Here is a 22,919-nt window from a genome sequence, read left to right on the forward strand (position 1 = left end):
CCCCGAGCCTGTGGAGACAGGAGTGGGTGACCAGTTGTCTGTGAGCACTCAGCAGGACGGTGCCGAAGGGGGAAGGGAGTAAGGACCGCCCCTCCCAGCCTGGCTCTCAGCACCTCCCCTTGCCCATGGCACTGCCTCCAGAAAGCCCTCCCAGAATGCCTGGACCACCAGTCACAGCCTCCTGGCCTGGCATTGGGGCTTTTGAGGCGGTGCCTCAGAGGTGATAGCAGGCAGTTGGGTGCTGCAGACAGGAAGAGAGCCGAGAGAGGGGGCCCTGCCTTTCCCTTGTCGCTGGGTCTGTGGTGGGCACGGCGGCGGCAAGCATGGCCCCAGAGCTCCCACTGCTCTTTGAGCTCCTTACGCTGGCCTGCACCCTGCTCAGGGCCCTGGCCACCCAAGGTAAGCCCTCCCTCTATCTCCCACTGCGCTCCCCCCCCCCCCCCCCCCCCCCCCCCCCCCCCCCCCCCGGAGGGCTCAGTACCCCCCACCTGGGGATGCTCCTTCCTGGGAAGGGGGTGGTCTGAGGACGCTGAGCATGACCTCCCCACCGAGCCCCCCACCCCACTGTTGGTGCCGTCTCGGTGCAGAATCACCGAGGCTTTGGTCTTTTTCTTTACCTAAATGTCTTGGGGATTCTCTTTTTCATAATTAGCAAGGCTGCCTTTGTTATGGGAGGATTTTGTCTATTAGTTTGCTTTTTAAAACAGATACATGTGCAAAGTTCTGCAATAGGATGGAAAGATCCAGCACACACGGCAGGGTGGGGAGATTCATTAGAAAAAAAAAAGAATCTCCAGAATTTAGTTTGCTGAGAAACTGATGTTTGGATTACATCAAAACGGCTCGTGTTTGCACCAGGAAGCTGGTCCTGCTGGGCCCCAGCTGCACAGATGGGGACATTTCTGGGTGTCCCACAGACAAGCAAAGATGCCACCAGGTCTAGGTGCCTGGAAGTGATGGGGAAACTGAGGCAGCCAGAAAGGAAAGAGGAGGAGACGGGACAGTCTCTCTGCTGTCTCCACTGTCAGTCAAGAGAGGGAGAAGGCGTAGGGACAGGAGATGCGGTCAGAGCTGCCCACGGCCCAAAGGTCCCCTAGGCCCCTGGGTGGGGAGAGGTCACAGGCAGCCCAGCCCCCCGGGGCCCCTTCAGCCCTCGAGGACAGCCACGGGGGTGCAGTTACCCCGGAGCTGCTCCGGGGCAAGATGCCTGGCTGTGGTGACATGACAGCCATGGGCTGCCCCGGGGGCACCTCTGTCCCTCCAGCATCCCCTGCGGTGAGGAGGGTCCCTGCCCTTCTGGCCAGGCCAGCGGTGACAGCAGGGGGTCCTTCCTGCAGAGGTGCGGCAGTACCCCCCCCTACGCGATTGCCCCCGAGGGGGGCTCCGTCGACATCACCTGCCTCACCAGCGGGTCCCTGTTCGGGGTCTACCTGAAGCAGAGGTGGCCGAGGCCTAGCAGTGTGATTTACTACGAAGACGAGAAGCAGCCCACGGTGGATGAGCAGTTTCGGGGACGCGTTGTCTTCTCGGGGCGGCAGCACAACCTGACGGTCACCGTGCACCGCCTGCAGCCGGCCGACACCGGGGCTTATGCCTGCCAGGCGGTCATGAAGGACGAGGTCTGGGGCCCCGGCACCTTGGTCGTGGTGACAGGTAGGGGACGTGCCTACCCCAGGACCCACTTCCCCTGCCTGCCGGTTAGACCTGGCCCCCCCCTGCCTTCGTCTGGGGGCCTTTCCCCGCTGGCGTGAGTTATTCCTTCCGGCGTGAGCCCGCTGCCTCCAGGAAGGCCCCGGGTTGCCCATCCCCCCACCCCAGAGCCCCTCAGTGAGCCCCGAAGGCTCTCTCGATCTCGAAACCCGCAGCCCGCCCAGTGCCGCTCTCCGCTCCTTCCTCAGACAAGCCGCCCGAGGCAGCGGACACGAGCCGGGAGGCCCAGCTGATACGCTTTTCCTTCCCTGTGGCCCTGGCCATGGGCTGCTTCTTCATCGGGCTGGCGCTGGGGGCGACGTGTGTGCTGAGGAGGACACAGGTCAGTATGAACCCCCGGCTTTCACCTGTGTCGCTGTCAGCTGGCTCCTCTGAGAAGCCCCAGGGAAACCCCAGGACCCTGCAGCCCGTCCACCAGGGTCCCTGGGAGGCCCGAGGGCCTAGACGGCAGGGTCAAGGGGGGGGGGGGGGGGGGGGGGGGCCAAGAACGGGACCACGAGCAGGGATGGGCGTGGGCCCAGGAGGAAAACACAGCTGCAAGAGGAGGGCGGGGGAAGAGGCTCAGAGAGACGGGCGGGCACGCGTGTGAGCGCGTGCAGTGTGTGTGTGAGCCTGCGGGTTGAGATCAGCGTGGGCGGGTGTGAAAGTGCACCTCAGGGGTGCCAGGTGCCAGGAAGGGGTCAGCTCTGCCCTGGTCACTCAGCTCTTCACGGCCGGCGCGCCTTTGCCCCGTCCACACCTGGGGACAGCACACCCCCTCCCCAGGCCTCTGAAGCAAAGTCCACTGCCCCCCCCACCCCCCGGCCGGGGGCAGCTCCAGGGACCTGGGGGGCTGGCGGGGGCGCCTTGGGAGCTGGCCTCATGCCTGGAAGCCCAGCAGCACCTCCAGGGTCAATCAAACAGTCCCCGAAGGGGGGGCGCACTGGAGACAGGGGACGCCCCAGAACGAGCAGGACCCCGGACAGAGAGGAGGGGCTTGTCTTTCAGATCAAGAAACTCTGCTGCCTGAAGGATAAGAACTCTGCGTGCGTGGTGTACGAGGACATGTCCTATGGCAACCAGAACATGGTGTCCATCCCCAACGTGTACCACTGAGCCCCGCGGACCCCCCAGGCTGCCTAGGTGCAGCTCGCGGAGGGCCGCCTGACCCGGCGAGGTCGCTCAGGCAGATCCCTGCGGCCGTCGGGCTCCCGGCACCTCCTCCAGGAGGCCTTCCTTGCTTACTTCCTGCCTTGCGGGCTGCCCTGCTCTGCTGGTTCTGGCACCTCGGGGCCACCAGGGAGGAAGCCTCTCTGACCTGCTGCTTGCTGCCCTTGCCCTTGAATGGCGGGAGGGAGGGGGAGCTCCTCTGCAGGATGGACCTGGGCCCTGGGCCTGGGAGAGGGGCAAGAGGGAGGGGGCGCCCAGCCCCCGAAATAAAGCACTTCTTCTCCCCCGTCCCCGACTCCAGCATCTATTCTCAACCAGCTGACAGCCCAGGAGGGGCTGACACCCTCCCCAAACACCTTCTGGGACTTCCGCAGCCTGTGTGATTCTGTGTGACACCTTGAGGAAGGACGTGAGCAAGGGGGCCCTTCCCCACTCCAGGCCCAAGGGGGCCCCGTCACCCTGGATGGGCTGCAGAAGGGGCAGATCAACCAGGGCCCTCACCCACCTCCTCAGCCCCCTTCACCTGGCCTCACCTGCCTCCATCGCACAATGAGGTGGGGGTGGAGGAGGGGCCCGGCAGCAGTGACTCGGGGTCTTAACTAAGAGCCCTTCCCTATGTGCCCTCGTGTTGGGGGGCGATGGGAACTTGGGTGTCTATGTTTGCTCTCGGGTGGGAAACAAGGCACCCCCAGTGTGGGTGCGGACCGTGACGTGTCCTCTTAGACTCTGAGCTGAGAAACAGCAGACCGTGCTGCGCCCCCCGCCCCCCGTCCTGTGCCCTCAAACCCCTATCAGAGTCGGAAAGGCAACCCTGATATGGTTGACTATACTGGTCGAAAACCTCGCTCTATAAAAACCCTACACACATAAATACATGACGAGCATCTACAAACTTGGGGGGGGGAGAAAGATTACCAAACAAAGGTTAATATGCTTAATTTATGAAGACCCTTATCAATTGATGGAAAGAAAACAAACATTCAGATAAAAATGAGCAAAGAGCGGGGCGCCTGGGTGGTGCAGTCGGTTGGGCGTCCGACTTCAGCCAGGTCACGATCTCGCAGTCTGTGAGTTCGAGCCCTGCGTCAGGCTCTGGGCTGATGGCTCGGAGCCTGGAGCCTGTTTCCGATTCTGTGTCTCCCTCTCTCTCTGCCCCTCCCCCGTTCATGCTCTGTCTCTCTCTGTCCCAAAAATAAATAAAAAACGTTGAAAAAAAAAATTTTTTTAAAAAAATGAGCAAAGAGCAAAAATGAGTGATGAACATAGGAAACCATTCAAATTGCTAGTTGTCCATGAAATATCAGCAGAAATTAAATAACCCGCCACCCCCTACGTTGGCAAAGATTAAAACGTCATTAAGGTATGATGTTCCTTTTACTTGGAAACCCTGCTTCTGGAATTGTGTCTTTGGCTGGTGGGACGTGTGCTCCCCAGGCGGGAAGTTACCAGGACACCTCGGGCCAGGGCGGGCAGCCTGGGACACAAATTCAGCAATTTTTCTGGAGGCCACCAGGGACCTGCCCCTGGGATGCAGATGGCAGCCAGGAAGACCGGCAAAGAGACACCAGGTCCTGGTGTCCCAGCCTCCCAGGGACCCCGGAGGAAGTGCAGACTGCCCTACAGACCCGGGCATACAACAGGTATCTATTGGTTGTCCCCACTCCTGACCACTCGGCAAGTCCTACCCCTCTGGGCCTCAGTGTCCCCTCTGTAAATGAGGGGAGCAGGGTCCATGCTCTCTTCCAGAGCTGGACTCTGTGGGGTCCAGGCCAGGCTGGACATGCTTCCCACTGCCCCCCACCCCTGCAGCTCCCAGGTGCCTGCACCCTTTCCCTGCTCCCCGCCCTTCAGAAGCAACTTCCTGGAGGTGGAAATCATCACCTCCAGCCAGCCTCCGGAGGCCCTTGTCACCTGAAGAGATCTCAGCCTGACCTCACCCCAGCAATCAGAGGCTGTGCCTGAGTCACAGCCCCACCGTCCTCCTCCTGGCAAGAACCCCTCCTGGTGACTCCCCTCTGTGCTCAGGGCCATGTTCCCACATCCTCCACCCTCCTCGTGATTGTCCCAAGACCGGCTGCTCCTCTGTCCACCCTCCAGACCATGGCGATTGCAGGGCAGGGCTGAGTTCCTCTTCCATGTCACCCACTCCCCCAGTCCTTCCCGAGCATTCCTGTGTGCCGGGCATGTTGTGAAATACAGATGATAGATAGAAAGATGATAGATAGATAGATAGATGATAGATAAGTAGATGATAGATAGATAATAGATAAATGATAGATGATAGATAAGTAGATAGATGATAGATAGATAGATAGATAGATAATAGATAAGTGATAGTTAGATGATAGATAAGTAGATAGCTGATAGATAGATAGATAGATGATAGATACTTAAACATGATGTGCCTGGTTTATTCCTCTCATGACAAATAACCAGAGCACTATCCAAGTCCTGGTTCCCCACTGTCTACCTCTGTGCCTGAACCTCTCAGGCTTCAAATTCCTCACCCGTAAAATGGGGACAAGGACTGCCCCATGTGGTGAGGTGCCACGAGAACCAAACACCACAGTAAACCCTCAGAACGGGCCTCTGCAGAGCAAATGCTCTGTCCACCACACAGGTGTGGGCTCAGACCACAGAAGCTCAGGCCACGGAGGCGGAGGCCTGGACGGCAAGAGGCAGCACTACAGCTCCCACCCCCAGGCCACTGCTGGGGGCAGTGGGGAGCAGTGAGAACAGGCACCACAGGGTGTCGACTCCTTCCCACACTGGCCTTCAAAGCCAGATGATGGCCACTCACGCTCCCCAGAGAGCCTATTTCCCAATGCAGGGGCTAGCCAGGGAGGGCAGCCAGAGGGCGGTGATGGGCATGGCAGGAAGAGGGTCTTGAGGGGTGGGGTCTCAGCCTGTCCAGGGCCTCACCCCTCCACACTCCAGGTTGGCTGGCCCTGTAAGGGTTAAATTGTAGTGTAGGGCTAACCTGTAGCCTTAAGAAATAACAGCTTTGTTTTAACACTGTAGATTAAGATAACAGCCTTGTCCTATCAATCAAGGGAACAAAAGTTTAAGGAAAATCAACTGGTTTAGTGTTTGATTGGATTGGGGCAAGGGCATGTCTGAACTGTTTCCACCCCCATCTGGGAACTATTTCTTTGTTCTGTTCCCAGGTGATGGTAAGACGATGTGGTCGGCTATAAAAACTCTGTACCCCGGCTGTTCCAGACCGCACTCCGGTCAAGAGTGTCGGTCCCGATCTGTTGGCCTTGCCTCTCATTGTAATAAGCTTTGTTGTGAGTGTCACTGGTACCTGTAACATTCTGTTTCAGGAGTCGTGTGGATGCAACAGGCCCCACAACCCTGGACCAGACTTGGCCCCCTCAAGACTCATGGCCCGATACCTCACATCCTCAGGGGACAGCTGGCCAACTGGGCCTTGTCCACACCTCTTGGGACAGGGCCAAACACACCAGAGTCAAGGCTAGAGTAACAGACACCCTTGGAGGACAGTCATCAAGTCATCCACTCAGGAAGGTCAGGAATAATACCATAATCATTGACCCAATGATACCAGAGGGAACAAGCAGCAGGAGAGGGAGGGGAGATCTGACAGAGGAAATCTCCCAAAAGGAGAAGAGAAGTAAGGGAACCCTCAGAGATAAGGGTGGTAGAGGAGAAACTTCTTCGAGGAAGGCCTGAGAAAGGGAGACAGGACAGTGAGAGCCCCAGAGGCAGACTGTGTGATGAGGAGGGAGTGTGGGGCAGGCTGAGGACAAAGTAGAAGCTAGCAACCCCCCTCCCTTGCCCTCAGGGAATGTGTGTGACATTCCTCAGGCACTCCCAGCTGCCCAAGGACAAAGGAAAGGACAGAAAACCAATGGTTAACTGATAGAGATCACAGTCACAGGCCATGAGTCTCCATCAGTTTACAAATATCTTCATATATTACAAGAAAAAGGCAATCTTATCAATAACCCAATCTCCAGAAACCTGTAGACTCAGTTTCCTGGAGCACCAACATCACCTTCCCCTCCATAGATGTGGGGAACAAAGGCAAGAAGGAAATGGCAGGTAAAATTACATTTCTTTGTAACCTGCAGCCCGTTGAATGGATACTTGAGGCAAACACCCGTTTCTCCAAGAACCTCCTACTGTCTAATGCTAATACCTTCCTGGAGGGAAAACAACCTCAGCTTGACAATAGCAAGGCCTCAGTTGTCTTAGGCATCTTCTTTAGCACATCGCAGTCCTTCTGGAGGCCCCCCTTTTGACTCTACCTCCTGAACTCCGGAGTATATAATCACTCAGTCTTCACAACCCCTGTGCAGCAATTTCTGCCACGGGCCCTGTCCCTGTGCTTTAATAAAATCACCTTTTTGCACCTAAGACGTCTTCAAGAATTCTTTATTGGCCATAGGCTCTGAAGCCCACCATCACCCCAAACCCCATCATGTGAGACTCTCAGTAAAGGGGCAGCAGATGACCCACCAGCAGAGGGAGGGCAGAGAAGGCGAGCCCACACCCATGCATTCTGGGGGCGAGAAAGAAATCCCAAATTTCAGGTGGCATCAGATTTCCCAGAGACAACTCCGCATTCAAGAAAGCAAGGGAGGGCCGCCTGGGTGACTTGGTCGGTTAAGCGTCCGAGTTTGGCTCAGGTCATGATCTCATGGTTCGCGAGTTCGAGCCCCACATCAGGCTCTGTGCTGACAGCTTGGAGCCTGGAGCCTGCTTCCAATTCTGTGTCTCCCTCTCTGCCTCTCTCCACTCACATTCTGTCTCTGTCTCTCTCTCACACACAAAAAATGAGTAAGCATTAAAAAAACAAACAAACAAACAAACAAAAAACCCCAGAAGACAGTGGAATAATACTTAAGTATTAATTACTGAAAGAATGACTTTGTACTTGAAACATTAAGTTATCATCTCAGTGTAAGGGTGTAATAAAGATATTCTGGGGTACATAAGAGTTTGAAATCACTCTTGGAGTCAGTGTTCAAATAAAGCATACCCAAACATAGGAGACATCACAGGTGAAAAAAGACACCAATAACGACAGAGTTTACTTTTGCCAGAAAACAATGACTAAAGAAAAGAAACATACAACCTACAATCTACATAACAATCTAGAACTAAAATTCTAGATAACACCAGCACAACGGAGAGGGGGAGGGGAAGAAAATGCTGAGACATCTATCTGGTCAGAAGGAAGACACAGACCAAGATAAGGTTAAGAAATCAATCCGAAAAATAAGTAGGAAGGGGTCCAAGGGCAGCCACAGTAAGAACCCAAACAGAACATACTACAAAAACCAGCAGAAAGAGCTGCCCAGTGGAAACAGGAAAAGAAAAAATAATAATAAATGCAAAAGACTACACAGTGAATGGAAAATATGAAATGAGGTGACAAAATGTACTGATTTAACAGTTAAGTACAATTAGTCCTAATAACAGGAATTACAACTGCAGTAATCATACAATAAATACTTTCACAATAAGTGTAAATGGGTCAAACTCACCAATTAAAAGACAGTGTCAAACTGGGTTTAAAAGAAAAAATTCAACAATAGGTGGTCTGTAAGACAAAACGCTTTAAACAAAGAAACATCAATAGGCTGGAAATAAGAGGGTGGAAAACATAAAAAGCAAGCACAAACCAAAAGAAAGCTGGAGTTACTGATCCTATTTTCTGACAGAATAGTAGTGTTGGTAAAAGCAACGATAGAACAAAAATATAGAACCAATGTAAATACATATGAACCTAAAAATAAACAGGTAAAATACATAAAGCCAGGAATGACAGAGGCACTTGGAAAATCAATAAAACAACCGCTTCAACCTAAGGTTTTAGTGCGTCCCTTCAGATCTGAATCATGCCATTAATTAACACGGACTTCTACATGCACCAAACAGAAACCATAGGTGAAACTTTTTTTTTTTTTTATTTTTTTTTTATTTTTGGGACAGAGAGAGACAGAGCATGAACGGGGGAGGGGCAGAGAGAGAGGGAGACACAGAATCGGAAACAGGCTCCAGGCTCCGAGCCATCAGCCCAGAGCCTGACGCGGGGCTCGAACTCACGGACCGTGAGATCATGACCTGGCTGAAGTCGGACGCTTAACCGACTGCGCCACCCAGGCGCCCCTGGTGAAACTTTTTTTTAACGATCACTTACTGTTATCCGGTTCTGAGCAAAAAACAGAAGCAGAATGAGGTCTACAGGCCCAATGCCATCTACATGAATTACAAACATGCCTCCACAGAGTACTAGTGCACATTTTACTTTAACTAGACACATGGGCTGGCCCACCTGAAATTAGAGAGGCCACCATGGGAGAGCGGCGGGGCAGTGGGGGGCGGGGAACAGGTACAACACAGGACAGCGTGGCCCTCATGAGCCAGCGCTGTGCAATGAGGAGAGGCAGAGAGGGTCATGAGTTCCTCTGGACAGTCTAAGGGCTATGGCTGTGTGGCCACATCTCTGCAACCCCTCACAGGACCCAAGTCCTCGCCCTGCCCCCATACCCCAGGTGTGGTCTGGGAGACAGCCTTACAGACGGTCGGGGGTAAATTCAGAAAACACAAGGGCAGTGGAGGCATTTGGAGGGAAAAGCAGCAGGTCCGGCGCAGTGGAAACTGAGCCTCTGAAGACTGACAGAGGCTCCCTCTGGAAATAAACCCAATTTCAAAGGTAGAAATCAGGTACAAAAGTGGATATTCAGGATGGGAAAAGAAATCACGAATTTCAAAAAGCATCCAAAATATCTGGAAAATAGTATTTTTAAATTAACAGGCAACCCCAACCATTCTATTTTTTGTTACATGATGTCGCTGCCTGCTTTTTGGCCTCCTCTTCAGATGACCAGGATTTTGTGGTGCCGTTTTCTAGAGAGAACACAGAGTTTGAATGCCATTTCATCTAAGCACAGTGTGGGCCAGGATGTGCGTGGCTGGCTAGACATGCACAGAACGTGAGCCGTGGCTCCTACCATCACAGGGATTCCAGGGAATTCTATTTTCTGAGACTCTGATCAAAAAAGAATAAAAGAGGGGCCCTTGGGGGCTCAGTCGGTTAGGCATCCGACTTCGGCTTAGGTCATGATCTCGCAGTTTGTGGGTTCGAGCCCCCGGTCGGGCTCTGTGCCGACAGCTCGGAGCCTGGAGCCTGCTTCGGATTCTGGGTCTCCCTCTCTCTCTGCCCCTCCCCCTGCTCATGCTCTGTCTCTCTCTCTCTCTCAAAAAAGAAACTCTTAAAAAGAGCTAAACTCTTAAAAAGAAACTCTTTAAAAAAAACTTAAAAAAAAAAAGAATAAAAGAGGGACAGCATAGTTATAACTGTGCCGGGCTCCTCATGGAGGATGGTCCTGGAGGCGAAAATGTCCCAACAGGCATGGACCTCGCCAACAATGTCCGCTCCGTATACACCTCACACCTTGCTCCTCGGCCACGGGGGCCACGCTCTGGAGGACACGGGCACCTCTTGGTTGCTGTTCTGCCCACACCTTCCTGTGATGAGGTGAGAGAGCCGGCCCAGGAGCAGTGGGTGAGCCCAGAAGAAACTGTAATTTGTTTCCTGCGGCTGCCGTAACACATTACTACAAATCTGGGAGCTTAAAATAATAGAAGTTGAGGTGTGTGGGTGGCTTAGTCGGTTGAGCGCCTGACTTGACTTTGGCTCAGGTCACGATCTCGCACAGTCATGAGATCAAGCCGCACGTCAGGCTGCACGCTGGGCACGGAGGCTGCGTAAAGGTTCTCTCTCTCCCTCCCTCTTCCCTCCTTTTCCCTTTTGTCTGTTTGTTTGTTTTCTCACAATTCTGGAGGCCGGAAGTTCAAAGTCGAGGCAGGGTCGGATCTCCCTGGAGGATCTGAGGAAGAATCTGCTCCAGGCCTCTCCCACATGCTGGCGGCCGCCTGCAGTCTGCGTTCCTCGGTCTGCAGCCTAGGTCATCACGTGGACTTCTCCCTGGTGCCACCTGTCTGTGTCCAAATTTCTCTCTTCTTGCAAGGACACCGTCTTATTGGATTTAGGGCCATCTTGGATGGCCTCATCCTAACTTGGCCATGCCTGCAAAGACTAATCTCCACATAAGGCCCGGTCACAGGTTCTGTGCGGGCATGAACTTTGGTTGGGGAGGGCCCTGTTCACCCCTGCGCACCATCCCTCTCCCAGACAGAGAGCAAAAACTCGTCGCTCTTGGGGAGACCGCACACCCATAAACAGACTCGACTAAAGGCAAGTAGTGTGTGCCCAGAGTAACTCGTCCCTGGCCAGCCCAAAGCCACCCGCCCGACACACAGGTGTGGTGGCAGGAGACGAGGGTCTACACCACCGTGGTTAGAGCACCTTTAGCAAAGCGTACAGCACGCCTGACCTGGGGGCACCGAGGGCGCAAACACGCCTGGGGGCAGATGCCGCCCCACCACAGCCTTCCTTTACGGGAGGTGGGGCCCCAGAGGGTTGAGGAGCAGCACTGACCCCAACGTCCGGAAGTTTCCCTGAGGGTCTACCGTGGGCCTCATGAACTGCCCCCACCGCTTCTGAATTGGCTGGGACAGGGACACCCAGGGGGGCGGTGGGTGCTCATCTGGGGGAACAGGCTGGGCCATACCCGGTGGATGACCCCGTGGCTGAGACCAGTTTGGGGCTCCAAGAGGGAGGGTTCCTCTCCCTGAGTGACTTTCACACGCATCCCGCAGATGCTGACCGAGTGGCCACCCTTCCCAGGGCTTAGATCCAGTGCTGGGGGTTCGGTGGAAAGTCAACAAGCTGGCCCCCCGGTGGGGGGGCAGAAGGGAGATCCAAACGAGAGGAGCTGACGTGTCGCGGGCAAGGGTGCAGGAAGAGACTCGGGCGGCTGGCGGCAGGGCAGGGCTGCAAGGCTGACGGGGCTAGTGTGGGCACACTGGGGACAATGTCCGGGGGCAGGACGGCAGATGGGCAGACGGGCTGGGCGGGAGGTCCTGGCGTGAGCGCCGGGAGCGCACGACCTGACGGAGAGGACGACAGCGTCCCCGTGGCTGGGGACGGGGCAGCGGGCTGTGAACCTGCCCAAACAGCAGCGTGTGGAGCAGATGCAAGCTGGGGACGGTGACAACGGTCCCTTCTGGACACCGTGACGCTCCGCGCTGGCCAAGGGCTCAGGGCCGTGGCCAAGTCCACCCGCCCCGACCCCACTGTCCTCGCGGGCACAGAGCTGAGATGTTGCAGAGACACCTGACCGCCCCCCTCCGAGGCTGCGGGGGCTGGCGCCGGGGAGCAGGAAGGAGCCGTGGGCCTGCAGTGCCCCCCTCCCCGGCCTCGCCGCGGCCCCCAGCCCTGCTCAGGCCTCACAGCACCTGCAGCACAAACCCTGCAGCACCCCGACACCCACAGAGCAACAGCTTAAGGGGCGCCCGCATCCGGGTGTCTGCGTCTCTCATAGTCAGATCAGGTGACCGGTGGGTAAATAAAGTATCATCTCCCCACCGCCACCACCGCCACCTTGGCAAACAGACGCCCACAGACCCCTGAAAGCCAGGCCCAACCTCCAGTCCCCTGCCTGTGAGAGCTCAGCCCCAGCGCAGGCCAGGGGTTCCCGCGCATGTGGTCGTGGCCCCGCCCCGCCACCGGTGCGGCTGGGGTCCCCACACTGGCTGCTGCTCCCACGCCCCCAAGCCCCCGGGGCCCTTCGCCAGCCCTCCCCCTCTGCCACTTGTGTCCTGACCGGCTGCTGCCCCTTCTTCCCCCTTTTCCTTTCCTGTCCTCCGTCCCCTGGCTGAGGGGCGCCGTCACTTTCCAGATCCTCTGATCACCCTGCTGTCGGGTGGACCTTGTCCAGGGCTTCCCCAAGCCTCCCAGGGGATGGGCTGGCCACGGGAAGGTGGTCTGCCTGCTCCGGCCGGGGCTCCCCCAGTTCCTCAGACCCACGCCCCGGCCTGCGCTCCACATCTGCCCCCCTCTGTCAGTCACTTAACGCCCTTAGTCCTCGCAAGACCGCGGGTTCTGCCTCCCCTCCAACAGAACCAGCCAGCTGACTGGATGGATGGCCCGGCAAGGAGGGTCCCCTTCAGGGGAGACCCCCCCCAAACCCTGTAGAAGTGCGGAGTTGCCGGCAGGTCCTCTGGCCCCAGCTGAACGAGCATATGAGAGCAACGCCAAAACCACGGCCCCCACCGTTCAGACAAGAGCAGCTCCGGGAGCTGTCTGGGCGGGGGATGGGGGGGCCCTCCGCTTCGCTGAGAGACCTACGAGAGGGTGGCCTCTCCTTGTTTGACAGAAGGGAGACGGGAACCCAGAAAGCCAACGACACAGCAAATGGCGGAGGCAGTCCACACCCTGGGCCTCAGGCCCCAAGGCCTGCAAACGAACTGCCGTCTGCTCCCCCCTCTGTGCATCCAGCACGGTCTTTGGGCCTCCCTGGAGACCACAGAGGAAGATGCCAGAAAACTGGTGGCGGAGTGGGGAAGAGACCCCACTGTGGGCTCCTAGGAGTCATCTTGTGCCCGAAGCTGGTGCGGTGGGGCCGAGGGAATGTTTGCTGTTGACAAGAGATCCCCAGATGCTCCGGGTAAGATGTGGCTACCCAGGTGCCAGGGGGTGTTTGAGGAGCCTTCCAGGCCCCAGCCCAGCCAAGCCCAGGAGGTACCGGCTGCCCTAAGCCCCAGGCCTGCTGAGCCCTGCCCAAGAGCCGCCATGCTGGCCGTTACCCACAGGCGTGGGGAGGCCAGCCTCAGGGTCTGGGAACAGTTCCCAGAGGCTGAGGGACAAGGCCTGCCTAGTCTGTGACCCTGCAGGGCACCCTATGGCGCTGGGGCACTGCCACAGGGAGACAGCTGCACCCACAGCTCCTCAAGGCCAGGTCCACCCTGCAAGGCCGGCAGGTTGACACTGCAGGAGGCTGGGCTTCCTGTCTCTCTCCTGTTTATAGAAGGTGGGCAGGGAGACCACATCCTGCCTCTCCTGGGGTGTTCTTTCTTCTGTGAAAACACTCGGCTCTGGGACAGTGTTCTCTGAATCCCCCAAACTATCTATCACTTGCCTGGGGCCTACACCAAGTGCCCCTGGTGCTTAAGACACCCTCTACCCCCTCTAGGACTCCCCATCCGGTAAGACCCCACCCCATCATGGTGGAATGGAACTTTCTGGGCCTTCTAAAGGAACAACCACCCGACAGCTGCTCCCTGCAGTCCAGGCCAGGAGAGCAAGGCCCAGAGGGCACCCCATGTGCTCAAGGTCACTTGATCCCCACCTGGCAGAAGACCTAGGAAGGCCCTCGCAACCCCAAGCCCCACAGAAGTGACTTCACCAGGCGAGGTAGAGCGGTTGAAAAGCAGGCACACTGCCACAGTCTGAGAGACAAGGAGGCATGGGGACCACAGGAGTGACCCTCAGCTCTGCTGTAGGCACGGGGCGAGTCACATGACCTCTGGCAAGGGGATTCCTGGGGGAGAGGTGGAGGGCCTCGAGGGCAACCCCACGTTCTTTCCCGGACATGATACATGGCAGGAAGGTCCGGCCGTACTCAGCATGTTCAAAGACAGACCGCCTTGACCGCGAGTCCTCTACCTGCCCTTCTCACTCCCCACATCTCTTCCCCAGTGGCTCCCTTCCCAACTGGGCCCCTGGGCTGCAGCCTCCCAAGGGACCAGGCTGAGGTTGGAAAGACCCCTGCCTATTTCAACACCTCCATCGCCTTAACCTCCCCGTGCCAAGGGGCTGTCACCTGCCAGGCTTCGGGGCCCGAGTGCAGTGCCAGACCCCAAAGTTGGCTGCGGTCCTGTGATCCCCTGGCCCTGGGATCCCGGGACATACTGACGCCTCTCACTTGGTCCTCATCAGCATCGTCAGAAAAGACATCCGGTCCTGGCCACTGAGCTTGGGCAGGCAGCTCTGATGACAAGGCTGGTCACATCGTGTCGTCTGCAGCTGGGCCACTTAGAGGCAGGGTCACCCTTTGCATCCCCTCCCTAGGACATCGTATGTCCCCCAGGTCAGTTCTCAAGATACAGGACCCCTGCCCAGATCCCTCTGTTGGCTCCAGTGCCATTGTCACATGCTGTCCCCCCCCCCCCCAACACACACACACACACAACTCGTCCGTCTCTCTTCAGAGTTCCCTGCTGCCTCCAGCACCAGACTGAGAAGCCTGGTCATCTCCTCCCTCCTCACCCAAGGCGCCCACCCTGAGCTCAGATCTCCCCTCAAGATGCTGCATTATCCCTGCTCCCCGGTGTCTGGGCTGAGACCTGATGGTTCCATCCCATCCATTTTTCTTTAAGTTTACTTATTTATTTTGAGAGAGAGAGAGAACCAGCAGGGAAGGGGCAGAGAGAGAGGGAGACAGAGGATCTGAAGTAGGCTCTTCCCTGACAGCAGAGAGCCTGGGGTGGGGTGGGGTGGGGTCAAACTCACAAACCCTGAGATCATGACCTGACCCAAGTAGGATGCTCAAACCACTGAGCCACGCAGGTGCCCACCACTCATTTTGTGCACCCGCGCCTGGGTGGTCCCGGCGGAACACCTGCTTGCACATGGTCCAGTCCTGCCCACACGTCCTGGCCCCTTCCTTCCTGCCATCTCTGCCCAGCACCCTGGGTTTCAGCCGTCTCAGCCAGCCACCCTCCCTGGCCTCTAGACCCTCTGCCAGGAAGAGCTGGTTTTTTGTTTTTTTTTTAATTTTTTTTAACGTTTTATTTATTTTTGAGACATAGAGAGACACAGCATGAACGGGGGAGGGTCAGAGAGAGAGGGAGACACAGAATCTGAAACAGGCTCCAGGCTCTGAGCTGTCAGCACAGAGCCTGACCTGGGGCTTGAACCCACGGATGGCGAGATCATGACCTGAGCCGAAGTCGGCCGCTTAACCAACTGAGCCACCCAGGCGCCCCCAGGAAGAGCTGGTTTTGTGGGGACTCTACTTGGAGCCAGAGGAAGGTTCTGAGCAAGGGAGGGGCCTTGAGGCGTCCACAGCCTCCCTGCACACCCTCCACATCTCTGCTGTGCCCTGCCCCACCTGCGACTCGCTCTTGTCCGCCTGCGTCTGAGGACTTGACTGCCTGGAGGGACAATCAGCCCCTGGCCTCGCAGACGATGGCCAACGGGGGTCCCCAGCCTCCCCCGCGCGCGCCGTGGAGCCCTAACCCCTCCGGGCCCGCACAGCCTTGCTGCGCACTGAGCTCTGGCGGCCGCGGTCCTGGAGGAGGGCCGCACGCCCCCTGGCGGCAAACTCAGGCAGCGGCGGGGAGTCACCCCAGCTAGCGTCCTAGGCTGGAGGGGAGCTCTTGGACCCCGCTGGCGGATGGAGAAACTGAGGCCTGCAGGTGGCAGGGCCTCAGGGCGGATACCCCAGTTTGCCGGGCGTGGGTTGTGGACCTATGAGGGGGTCTCACAGACAAATGAGCACCCCCCCCCCCCAACAGCTGTCCACGGTGGTCCACAGCTTGGCTTCCCTGGGCCGTTTGACCTGGTGGCAGTCCACCCCCTGAGGCCACTCCAGGCATCCCGTCCCTGGGGCCTCAGGTTTGGCCTTGAAAACTCCTGCAATTGTCAAGTCCTGGGCTTTCAACCCAGTCACAAATGTCCGTGTGGGAGGCCTCCCTCTTTCCACCCATATTCAGTCCCATCTCGGAGGTGGGGATCTGATAGCCAGGAGGCCTCGGCTGGGAAAGAATCCCCCTGAGGCAGAACAGAGGCGATGACAGAAGACGGTAGAAGGTTATTGAAAACAGCGCAAGGGAGAGACTGTCTGCTAGAGGCGTGGGGGGTGGGGGGGTGGTGGCTGCGGTTCAGCCGGGCGGTGAGGAGGTATAGGAACGTTTGGGATTTTCCTTTTCTGGTACCTGTGCCTGGTTGCAAAGCCCATGGGTCAGCTGGTGCGCATGGCCATTTCGAGGTGGGTGGCCTAGTGGGCCTGTTTGCACCCAGCCGGGTGGTCACTGCGGGCCCTTCTGCCTGACAGCTTTCCATCGCTCAGGCCTGCTGCCTAAAGCGGCCTCTACATCCTAGACCTCCAGCTTGCCCCCCAGGCCTGTCACCCTTTGGCAATAAAGGCCTTTCCCCACCGCAACTGTCTCCCAGACCACAGCCGGCATTCTCCAGAATGGAGGTTTGCCCACCCTTCCTAGACACCCCTTCCGGGGCTCCAGGGACCCCTGCCCCTTGTCTCTAATCGCCTCTGATAGGGGTTCTGGCCACACCCAAAGATGGGGCCCTGTCTCCCAGCCTCTCTGACTCTACTGCACCATCCCCCTCCCCACCCTCCTTCTCCCCTCCTGACGCACTCACTCTGCACAAATCTGGATCAGAACTCAGCACTGCCCTCACCCCCTAGAGTCACTGGATAAAACTGGTTTTCAGTGCTGTGACTCCTGTCAGGCTGTGTTGATCTTTAGAGGCCCTGGGTGCCTCTCACACACTCATAGGGCCTCAAACGTAGCTCTCACTCCTGCTCGCAGACCGGCCTGCCTACTGCTCCCCTCTGGGGGTGGGGGGACGCCACCCTAGACAGTTGGGGGTCACACTGGGCAGAGTCGCCCAAAGAAGCCACCCCTACCTGGGCCGGGAAGGGGATCCTGCGGACGCTGCCTGGCTGAAACTCCCTGCCAGCCCCAGCAGTGGCCCTGCACGGGAGCAGAGGCTTGGGGCACAGCGGGCTGAGCACAGTTCTCAGACACGGTGGCCCGCTGCCATCGGCTGCGAGTCGGGGTTACGGCAGATTCAATGCTGCCGGGCTTGGAGTCGTGTCACCCTCTCGTGCAGAGGGCTGAGCGTTCCCAGTGCTCCCCTTCCCTGAGCTGCGTCATCACGGCCAGCCCACGACTTCCAGGCAGGCGCTGGCCCGTGTTTGTGGACCCACATCCGCCAGGCCAGGGAACCTCCTTGTCGAAATGAGCACCCCCAGGTGATGAATCAGCACACACTGGGAACACAGTACAGGGACCATTAGCGGTGGGAGACCCCTGTCCCAGCACATGCAAAAGCCCCTGCAAGGTCTCAGGCCCAGGTAAGCCGGCTCCCTGCCACACGCACGGCCCGCTCCCCCACAATCTGCTCTCCACACACAGCCTGGGCCCCCCCCACACACACACACAGTGTGCCTCTCCCCTACACAAGGCTGTTGCACACACGCCTGCTCCCCTCCCTTGGTGCCCCCCCAGTCCTGCGGGGCTCTCCCCTCATACCTCACCCGTTCAGCTGTCCCAGGCCAACACTCACCATCACCCCCACTGTGGTCCCAAAGGGAAGGGACCTGGAAGGTCAGGTGTTTCCCATGCTCAGCACAGCACACACTCCTGAGGGCCGTCCTCACCCCCGCCCATGAGGAAACAGAGTAGGCCTCTTCTTATTTTGTACACTTTAATTCAGATTACAAATACTTTAGAAAAGTGAAAATAAAAGGATAATAAAAGTCTTTTTTAGAAACTTTAATAAGAATTTAAACAGAGAAAGCCTCATTGTGTTTGTATCAACTATGATCTGAAGCGCAGACATCATAAAAAATGAAAGAATACTGTCCTGGGTCCTTTTAGGCCCTTGAGACGGTCCAGGTGCTGGTCACAAAGCCCTGGGATCACATCATCCCGCTGAAGGACTAACTGGGTGAGAAATCACCATTCACTCATTGATCCTTACGTCTGGGACATTTTGTCTGGAACCCGACCATCTGAGGACAACTGCTTTCCCACCATCAACAGGGCCGAGAGCTCTCCTGTCCCTTTCGTCTTCCGAATTGTCTTCTGTCAGGTAAGAGCGCACAGCGGCGGAGGCGTGTACAGACGCCTCCTGACAGGTCAGCCTGTACAGGTCAGCTGTAGCACAGGCGGGACATCGCCCTCCCCCCTCCAGGTGATGCCCTCATTGTTTTCTACTGGTTTTGTCATCGTGGGCAGAGCCAGAAAGAGCTGATGAGTAATGACAGAGTAATTCCTGGGACGATGAAGTAGCAAAATGTCTCAACATATAGGAAAGGACGACCACTGACATGGCCTCATGGGACCAGGGGGCCTGGTGCGGGGGTCTGCAAACCAGGATGCACTTTATTCTTTGTAAACACAGAAGTCTTAAAAAGGGGGTTCTCTCTGTACTTTGGGAGGCCTGTCAGAACAGAAGTCATGAAATGCCAACCCTCACGAGAGCTGGTGCCACAAGGCCCACATTGGTCCCGGGCAGACGGTAGTGGAGGGTGACCCAGGGTGGCCAAGGCTGGCAGAGAGCAGGTGCGGATGGGGACTGAGGGTGGCCAAGGGCCGGTACAAAGTGGCTGAGGGCCGGTGCAGACGAAGCCTGGCCCCCGGGGGCCGGCGTTTTCTGGCTCACGGGTGAACCCACGCAGGCCCGTCTGCACCCGCACCTGTCACCACGTGTGCAGGGGCCCGACGACCAGACAGACTGAGGGGCGCGCGCGCTAAGGCGGAATCTGGGCGGCGCTTGCGCGTGTTTGAAATTTTTCACGGAGCAAAACCCTGAAGGGCAGACGGCAGGATCTTTAGCCTTTCTGGGCCGTCCACACCGCATGACCGGTCTCCTCCGGGCGAGGAGTCCCAGCAGCAGAGGCTTCCCACTGCCCGGGCACGCCCACCGGGCCTGAGCCCTCCGGGCCGCCAGACTGGACCCGGCCACTCACAATACAAGCTGCGGCCTCGACGATTGGGCCAGGGTGGACACATGATGCTAACTAGCCAATCATAGCCCAGGGGCGTCTATTTAGGGCGGAGCCGGTTCTGGGGAGGGCACACGGCTCTACGGGTTTGGTCTGGTGGTAGCTGCACGGGGTCTCCTTTCTTCCTCTCCCAGAAGGGCGGCCTCCGACGAGTGTCCCGAATGGGCACGTGCGGGCCCGAGACGGTCCCGCGTCTCGGGAGGGAGGCTTGGGAACGTGAGTCCGAGCCTGGAGCGGGGTCGTTGCCGGTGTCCGGGCGATGAGGCCAGGTGTGGGTCTGGGGGCCTGACTCGCCAGTCACGAAAAGCGCCGTCGTGTGGCCCCGCCGCGCGTTCGTCCCGCGCGTCCCGCGCGACAGGACAAGGACGCGGCCCCGGAGGGAGCGCAGGGGCTGCCGGATGAAGGACAGGGTCACAATTGGGAGGATGCACCTGCCGTAGAATTCACCTGTTGAAGTGCAGGGGCAGAGGCTGTTCGGGCGCTCGCAGGGCTGCAGCCACCGGGACAGGGTTTCCATCACCCCGCAGAGAAACCCGGTCCCCAGCCGTCGGCAGCCAGTGTGGTCCCTGTACATTTACTTATGTCACATGGGACATACTTACACTAAGACATTATTCCTTGTGCATTTCAAGTTTAAGTGGGTGTCTTGTATTTTTATTTGCTAAATTTGGCCTCTCTAAGGGGGGTTTCCAATCACCCTCACCCAGGGAGGGCAACCCTGACAGTGACCCAATCCCAGCATGGTCTGCCCATAGGACATCCCCCACCCCGACACTACCTCCAGATCTCCAAGACAGTGAACTCCAAAGCAGCAGGCTGGTCTGGGGAGGCTCCTTGGGGCTGCCCCTGGTCTGGCCCTCTGCACAGGATGCAGGGGCTCAGGGTGCAATGCTGGCACAGAGACAGGCAGAGCGATGGTAAGTCTCACAGGTCCCAAAGATCTTTCACGAGTGTGCGTTTTCTGAAAGCTCCCTCTTTGCATACTTTCTACCTGTCCCAATATATTTTAAAACAGTTCTATTTGCTTGTTTCTTAAAACATTTCAGTTTTAAAACATTTAACCATTCCCCACAATGATGCGACAGCGGTCTTCTCTGTGGGCAGCTCTGCTCTTCCTTTCACCTGACAGGCCCCCTGGGGCACTGTGCTTGGTGCCTCCCCTCCCTGCCCCTGTAACAGAAGAGTAAACGGAGGCTGGGAGGCTTCCCCACGCTCACCAGAAAGTAAGGGAGGCTCTGCCAGTTTCCTTCTTACCCTGAGGGTCAAGTTCATCATACACCTGGGGTCATGGAATAAAATCATGGCTCCTAAGTGTAGGGCCCTCTCTTGTTTCAGCTGTTTATATTGTATTCTTCTTCATTCCCCGGCCCCTGGCCCCATACGCAATCCCTTCAGATGTGTTTTGTGTGATGTGTTTTTTTCACGTCAAAGGATTATAGGTTTAAAAATTTTTAAATATTTGTTTATTTTTTTGAGAGCACGCACGCACGAGTGGGGGAAGGACAGAGGGAGAGGGAGACACAGGATCCGAGACGGGCTCCAGGCTCTGAGCTGTCAGCACAGAGCCCGATGCGGGGCCCGAACTCGAGAACCACAAGATCGTGACCTGAGCCGAAGTCAGACGCTTAACCGACTGAGCTACCCAGACGCCCCATTCTTTTCTTTTTTAAATCAGCTTTTTATTTTAGTACAGATTTAGATTTACAGAAAAGTATGAAGATAGTACAGAGTTCCCATACACCCTCCATCCTCACAATTCATAAGCCAATGTTGATACGTTAACTAAAGTCCACACTTTATTCAAATTTCCTTAGTTTTTACCAATGTCTTTTTACTGTACGGGACCCCACATTACATCTAGGGGTCACGTCTCCTTGGGCACCTCTTGGCTGTGACACGTCTCTGCCTTTCCTGGCTCCAGGTGAGCCAGCAGTTCTGGAAAGTGCTGGGCAGAGACTTTGTGGACTGTCCCTCTGTTGGAATGTGTCTGATGTTTCCTCACGATTAGTCTGTGGGTCTGGGGAGAAGACCACAGGGACAAAGTGCCCTTCTTGCCACCTCACATCAGGGCTCCGTGCTCTCAGGGTGGCACCTCACCACGGATGCGACCTTGGCAACCTGGCTGAGGTGTTTTTCTCCTCCTTTGCGACCTGTGCTTTCCGGGGAGGACCACGTGGGGCCCACACTTACGGGGGGTGGGCGGGGGGGGGAGCCTCTCCACACGCTACTCTGATTCTTGTGCCCAGATTTGTCTCCTGTCCCCATTGACTCACTCATTTTATGTCAGTATAGACTCACGGGTGTCTATCGTTCCAATGCTGTTTTTTATGTTGTTGCTCAAATTATTCTAGCTTTAGCCGTTGGGGGTCCCTTCAGTTTGTGTCCCTCTAACATAATCCCCCTCGTGTAGGATTTTTTTTTAAGTTTATTTTATTTTTTGGGGGGGAGGGAAGGGGCAGAGGGAGAGGGAGAGGGAGAGGGAGAGGGAGGGAGAATCCCCAGTAGGCTCCTTGCTATCAGCACAGAGCCCGATGTGGGCCTCGAACTCACAAACGATGAGGGCACAACCTGAACCCAAACCAAGAGTCAGATGCTTCACTGACTCAGCCACCCAGGCGCCCCAGTTTTGTTTTGGTTTTGAGCACTTTTTTACTTTCGAGCTGTATTAGGGAGGGATACCATTAACCAAGTGCCGCAGCCTGGGGCCTTAAACAACAGGCATTTACTCCTCACGGCTCTGGAGGCTGGGAGTCCAAGATCAAGGTCCCAACAGAACTCATCCCTCCTGAGGCCTCTCTCCATGGCTTGTAGACAGCTGCCATCTCCCGTATCCTCCCCAGTGTCCCTTCCTCTTCCTGCAAGGACACCAGTCCCATTGGATCAGGGTGCACCCTTATGACCTCATTTAACCTTAATTACCTCCTGAAAGGCCCCACCACTAAGTACAGTCACATTGAGGATTAGGGTTTCACCTACGAAATTTTTTCTTGGCGGGGGGAACACAATTCAGTCCATAACACTAGCACTACAAGATACCCCACAAGCATCTTTTTTTTTTTAATGCTTATTTATTTTTGAGATGGGGCAGCGCACCAAGGATCTGAAGCGGGCTCTGTGCTGACAGCAGCGAGCCCGACGCGGGGCTCGAACTCACAAACCGTGAGATCATGACCTGAGCTGAAGTCAGACGCTTAACTGACTGAGCCCCCCAGGCTCCCCCCACCCCCGCCCCACCAGGATCATCCTGTACGTGCAATGTCCCCGTCCTTAAATCAGCCATTTCCCCAAGTAGCAGCCCTCGTTCCTTTTATTGGCGAATGGCGTGAGGAGCCAAGACGTGGGTCTGGACGTGCCTGTTGGCGCTTGGTATCATTGCTTCTCTGCTGACAGAGCAAGATGGGTATGTGTGTGCCGGACCCGCGT

General features: G+C 56.8%; 1 protein-coding gene across 1 annotated transcript; it reads left to right on the forward strand.

The window, feature by feature from the left end:
• Window positions 1-234: 234 nt before the first annotated feature.
• On the forward strand, window positions 235-3,217 carry CD7 (CD7 molecule). Its single transcript, XM_049635416.1, is given in 5 exon segments — window positions 235-399; window positions 1,338-1,351; window positions 1,353-1,653; window positions 1,899-2,032; window positions 2,698-3,217. Coding segments are annotated over 5 exon segments (633 nt in total). The 5' UTR covers window positions 235-323; the 3' UTR covers window positions 2,806-3,217.
• Window positions 3,218-22,919: the final 19,702 nt, after the last annotated feature.

This window comes from Panthera uncia, chromosome E1 (genome assembly GCF_023721935.1).
Source record: "Panthera uncia isolate 11264 chromosome E1, Puncia_PCG_1.0, whole genome shotgun sequence".
Taxonomy (NCBI): Eukaryota; Metazoa; Chordata; class Mammalia; order Carnivora; family Felidae; genus Panthera; species Panthera uncia.